This window comes from Apteryx mantelli, chromosome Z, assembly GCF_036417845.1.
Source record: "Apteryx mantelli isolate bAptMan1 chromosome Z, bAptMan1.hap1, whole genome shotgun sequence".
NCBI classification, from domain to species: Eukaryota; Metazoa; Chordata; class Aves; order Apterygiformes; family Apterygidae; genus Apteryx; species Apteryx mantelli.
In genome coordinates this window covers 42,092,370-42,098,369 of record NC_090020.1, presented here as the reverse complement: position 1 = coordinate 42,098,369, position 6,000 = coordinate 42,092,370, and the positions used below count along the sequence as shown (strand labels likewise).

At 37.8% G+C, this 6,000-nt stretch overlaps 1 protein-coding gene across 1 annotated transcript in view; it reads left to right on the top strand.

Moving 5' to 3' along the window:
• Nucleotides 1–879: 879 nt before the first annotated feature.
• TNFAIP8 (TNF alpha induced protein 8) overlaps nucleotides 880–6,000 on the top strand; it is a 37,228-nt gene continuing 32,107 nt past the window's right edge. Inside the window, exons 1-2 of the mRNA XM_067316261.1 lie at nucleotides 880–899; nucleotides 1,058–1,111. Coding sequence (XP_067172362.1) covers nucleotide 1,111 — 1 coding nt within the window. The 5' untranslated portion in view covers nucleotides 880–899; nucleotides 1,058–1,110. The remainder of the gene's footprint in view (nucleotides 900–1,057; nucleotides 1,112–6,000) is intronic.

Below are 6,000 nucleotides of genomic sequence, written 5' to 3'. Positions count from 1 at the left end.
AATGCTTCTTGGAATGTCAGCGCTGATAGAGACCATATTTCAAAGGAACTGGAAAACCAAATGGAGAATTGATACCCCACAGTTACTCATTTTTTGTGTATTGTCAATAGAGTCTGCAAAGGAGCTTTGTAGTGTCATACTGACATTTGCGATACCTTATTCTTAAAATTATAACACTTCATGCTGAGTGTGTTTGTATGCTTCTTAAAAACTAAGCACAAAATACACACAAAATAACACACAAAATACACATTTTGGTTAGCTAGCTTTTTTGCTTTTTCTTTTAATCTTTTTGGCAACATTTTTCTCCAGACAGCAGCAATATATTAAGAAAGATTTTATTAGCCTTAACTGCTTGTATATTTTAATGCAGTAGATTTTTTCTGTTCAGTATACATTCACTTTTAAGTGTTTGTATTTCATCTATTTCTGATTGGTATTGGAATAAATGCCAGAAATGTGGTAAAATCCTCTCTGACAAGTAGGATTTTTTTTTTTAATGTAGTCATTAGGGTCAAAAGTCTTGTTACTGTTGATCAGATAAATATCCTTTTGTGTTTTTCTTGCCTGTGATATTGCAGTGAAGTTTTCTTTTATACCCTGTTTTGTTTTGTTTAATACAAGGAATACTTCACCTCCTGCTGGATTCCAGGTATCTACCTGTGGAGAGTGCTGTGTTTGAATTCCTTAGGGAGTTTGAAAAGGAATTAGATTACTTGTGCAGTGTCCACTGAAGAATGGTCTTGACTTGGTCACAAGCCTGAAGGTCAGTCCACATTTACAATATAAACTGCGGAGTGAAAAACCACAGTGGATTATAGAACCAAACTCTCAGGAAACAGGGAAACATGACAGCTTTAGTATTATGTTGCCCAAACATGTTCGCTGTTTACTGTTAGGTAAGGTTCTGTTGACTTTTTTCTGATGTTAAAAATACATTTTGTTATGTGGGTGTTGGAATGATCTGTTTTGGGAAGGCACCGCATTAGCTTACAGTCGAATATATTTGTAGCCTGGCCTCATAATGCTACATTTCACCTCTGCTTTTCCTCTCTAGAATCTACTAGATTTGCTGCTGCTTTCTACCTACAATCAACTAAGCTGAGATCAAGTAAGCTTGTGTGGATAAAACAATCCAATTTGAAGGAAATAGCTTTTTAGTTAAGTGAATATATAAGCTTTCTACAGAAAAGATGTTTTGCTGCTTTCAGTTAATGTGTTCTTTAATACTGTTATTTTAGTTTCAGAGTTATGTCATGGAAGACAAATATCTCATATCTGATATGGATAAATGATGGAGACTTGTTCAATTTTGCTTAGAGAGAAAAAAACATTGGCTAATCAAAACATTGAGGGAATTCTTACCTCCTAAGTAGCATTATTTAATGTAATTTGGGAATGTTCTGAGTGGTGGTAATTCCTGCTTGCTCTTTTTTCATAGGGAATGTGAAAGCATTTGTACTTTCATTTAGGACATAATGTTTTAAGCTAACCAGGAAGTAGAAAATATGTATTTAATATTTGGTTTTATTTTCTCAGACTTCTGAAGACATGATAGGGAGATGTAGCCCAACACTGATTAAACCCAACTGTCATAATTTGTCTTATATTGCGTCTGTATTGCTACAATTCAACTGAATTTGAAAAATAAGATTTTAATTGTCATTCACCAAAAAATGTGAATAATAAGGAGGAAAGGATTGTTTTGTGGGGTTTTTTGGTGTTTTTTTTCCCAAAATAATCAAATAATCTCTGTCTTACAGCGTGCACAGAAAGGACTACTATTGGCCAATTTTTGGTAAATTTCCTTTCTTTGCCATTTGAGTTGCTCATAATTTTCAAAATAGTTTTGCCTTCATCTGGAAGTAGTGAGACTTTGTATTTTCTTGGAAGCACTTAAAGAAAGCAGTAACCCTTCGGAGTGTTTTGCCAGTTTGGTGAAAGCGGTGTGTGCAGTCTTGATCCAGGGCATTGCCTGCTCGTGATGGGCAGCCCCATCTGACCTCTTCACAGGAGTGGCAGTTTCTGCCCTTTGGTATCAGTATTTCACACTTTTATGTCACCACGGGCGGGAGGTCGTCTGGGTTCCCGGTGGCTAAGGCAGGACTGCAGTCCCCTCGCCATCCCCACTGGGTGCCTGGGCCCTGCGTCTGCCCAGCCTCTTCCCTGGGAGGAACATCCTTTCTCCCAGTTGTCCCCTGAAAAAGGGGGCCTAGGGCAGCCTGGGTGCCTCTTTCCTCCAGCATCCCCCGTGTTTCATCCATCCGTGAAGCAATTCTGCTCATCTGGTGAGAGGGAAGGCTGCCGCTAACTTTGGAGCCAGGAGAGCGAGTGGGTTATCCAGAAAGCTCCCCCTGGTACAGCAGGGTGCATGCTCCCCTTCCTGGAAAGCAGAGCGACAGGGTAGGGAAGGGAAAAGGTACAGGTGGAGCAGGGGGGCTGAGCCGTGTCAGTCCAGGCAGAAACGGGGGGCAGAGGAGAGATACCACAAGTATCACAGTTGCATCAGTACCTTGCAGGATACCTAAAATTTTATTATGCGTTTAAAGTCATAGAGCCAAGTTGTTATCACTGTGTCATCTGTTACACTGTTACCTAGACATCGGCGTCTTGTAGTGCAAAATTGAAGTCTTATCATAGCTGGGATTTGGGGAAAAATGATAAACGTTGTCTGCTGCTGTCTGATGTGTTGATAACTGATCTCAGGTGATGACTGCTACATTAAAGGTGTTTGGTTGTCATGACCATCTGATTTTGTATGATTTGCAATATGAAATTTTAATATGCGGGCATGTGCGAAGCAAGGCAACTTTTTTATTTTTTATCTGCACTTCAGCTTTGCACGTCCTGTTTCGTTTTGGTAGCGGAAACAAAAGCCAAGCCTGAAGACCTGCTATTTTCGGGGCACTGTTGCCACCTTGTGGCAGTGGCCGAAGCTAACAATAAATGCTCCGTGGCTTAAATCAGCCGCTGACAAAAATGACAAGTGAAAATGATTTGTCAGCTCCCCAAGCTGGCGGCTGCCCTGCACAGGGCTCCGGCAGGCAGGAGCAGCCTTTCATCGCACGGTTGAGCACAGGCAGGGAGAAGAGCCTCATATTCTTTGCTCCCAGACGCTCCTTCTGAGCCGTTAGTATCTCTTCTTCCCATTGTAAGATAGAGGATGAGATCTATTTTTGAGGTTTACATCTGTGCAGCACATAGATTGTCAGATGGGAGTCCTTATAAGAATGCCAAAGTCATTTATTAACATGTAATACATTTCCCAGTAGTGGCAGAATGTGTGGATAATCTTTTTTTTATTATTTTTCTTGCCCTGTTTACTCCCCATAATGACCAAAGATATTAACTCTTTTACGTCCTGAGTCTTGAATTATGAAAGCACACTGTGAAGTGCTGAGTGCAGTGCAGCTCCAACAGACAGGCTACCTAAGCAGTTAACTATCTTAAGGCTGTGCTGCAATTCAGCTTTTAATGAAGAAGATATTGAACAAATAGACTAAGAAGTGTCATTCAGATTTTGTTATTTACGTCTCTTTCTTGCAACTAAATACTTGAAATAGTTTGTGAAGGTCTTGGAATAATCCTGTGGAATGGTATTAGGTTTGGGACAGTACAAATTTGAGTTATTTCTATTACTACAACATTCTAAGAACTAAAGGATGAATTTCCTGTAAAGTGGATAAAATACTTTGACTTGGGCTTTCTTTTGTTAAAGAAACTTATTTGGGCTCCAGCTAAAATTCCTGTTTTATTTTCATTGGAACTCTTAGAAGCAATCAAAAAAATCTAGTGTTGACATTCCAATGTAACGCTAATATGCCAAACATTAGAGATAACACCTAAAATTTACCTGCGTTGCTCACTAGCATAAGCCTCTCTAATATCTGGAAAAATGAGTAAACTGTGAATGACAGTGAGAATGCCACTGTTTCTTTGTGAAGAACTTTGGTTTCTCTTGGCAAAACACACAGTGGAAGATACGGTGTTATTAGTGACTACTCTTAATAGCTATTCTTTCTTAACAATTGCGCAGAATTACTGTCTTATAAGTTAAAGTAAAAATTTCAAAAGCATCTGTATCTCATTTTCTGAATGAATATTTGACTTGTGAGCCTAACTCTTCAAAAGGATGGTGCACCTTAGGCTCACTGCTGAAGCAGGTGTCTTGTCCTTTCCTTGTCTGGTCGTTCCTCCCCTTCATCAGCCTCACCTTTATGCCAGCATAAATGCTCATATGGCTGTGCAGCAATGCACAAGATCTGAGAGCTAATTTAGGTTAAAATTCTCCTGGCCAAATAAATAAATAAATATATGTATATATATAAAGTTAGCTTTAACTGGAATCTTTCTTTTGGGGACACTGTGTGCCTATGCTAGCATGGCACGTGGAGAGGAAGAAGAGCAAGATGATACTACTTTTTTAGACAGTCACTCTGACTTAGACCAGCCTGTGATGCTGAGTTCCTAATGCACTTTAGTTCTGAAAATATCACCACGAACCAGGATAAGTGAGTGCTGAAAATTTTCCTTTTAAGGTTGTCACAAATTATCTTTTTTTAATTTATGTTTGGGTCACAGGAACCAATTTTTCAGCACTTGTTCAGAACAATCCTACCTACCATTTTACCCAAAGAAATCCAGTTCTTACAAGTATTTTTTCAAATTCTTAAGATGAGTTCAGTCTAAGCTTTAGGCAAATAATAAACTGATTTAAAACCAGTTTGGAACATGCAGAAATCAATATGGTTCTTTGAATGAACACCACATAATTAGCTACATCTGCCTTGTGAATGTAAACTGTAACCAAACTGAATTTTTAAAAAGTAAATTCTGCTTAGATTTAATATCCATTTAAATCCCTCTTTTAATCTCTCTTATTTAAATTTGACCTAAAAGGAATTTTTTTCTCATAGCTTGGTATTTTTATAGTTTTGTTTGATTTGAAATGTTATCTAGATAAGATTGCATTTGATATGCAAGTGATGTTTTTAGCATTTGCATGATTAATGACTTTGGCATCTAAAAGTTTGATTGTTACGTATTAGCAAAATGCTTGGATTATTAGCTTGAAATTGGAACACAGCCCTCAAACTGAGACACATGTTTTCCCATATGCATGTTGTTTTTATATGAACAAAAACTTTCCTATTTTAATATTCAGTACGCTGTTCTGTCAGCATTACTACAACACCTTTTACAAGAGAAGAAATGTACCGTATTAGCCATGAACTTCAGTAGGATTGTTTAAATCATAATGTTTTTAACACTAATTCAGCCACTTTGTTTTCAAGCTCTTTTGTCTTTTGGCTATGTAATATTAGATACTCTGGTTTTGATTAAAATGCCTCCTTTTAATTAAAGTAATTCCAGCACTGTGTTTTGATGCAGAAGTATCTGGCAATACCTCTTTTCTTGTATCTTGCTGAGAGCAGATCTGGCTTAAGTATCTCTTCTCATCCTCTGTGGTGAAGCTTTTGGTCTCTGTGTAGCGTATTTACTCCCTAATCTAGAGAATCTAGTGACACTTCTGTGCATTTTCAATTTTTGATACAGGATTTCTTATATTAGTAATTTTGGCATTCTGCTCCTCAGATTTCTTCTTAGACCTTTCCTTCATTGTTGCGAAGGATGCTATGTTGTATAATAACACAACCACTTCATAAGAATTTTACCATAAACTATCTCTGGGAAGTTTATTTTTTTTGTGTCACAAAAATCTTGAGTTCAACTCAAATCTTCTGTACTTTTCTGTCAAACTACAGGATCCCACATTCCTATCTCTGTTTTTGCTAGTCTCTTCATCAGTGTCTGATTCTTTATAATGGTGTCTTTTACTTGGAATAACTATCTTGGCAGTAATGACCAGTGTGCACTCTTTTAAAGGAAGAATTAAAGCCAGAAATGCAGTTTTTCATATCTGGAGAAAGAGTGTGATAAACCTGCATTTTTAGCTATTGCAGTTCTTGGTGCAAGTCCCTCAAAAGACAGCGAAATTTT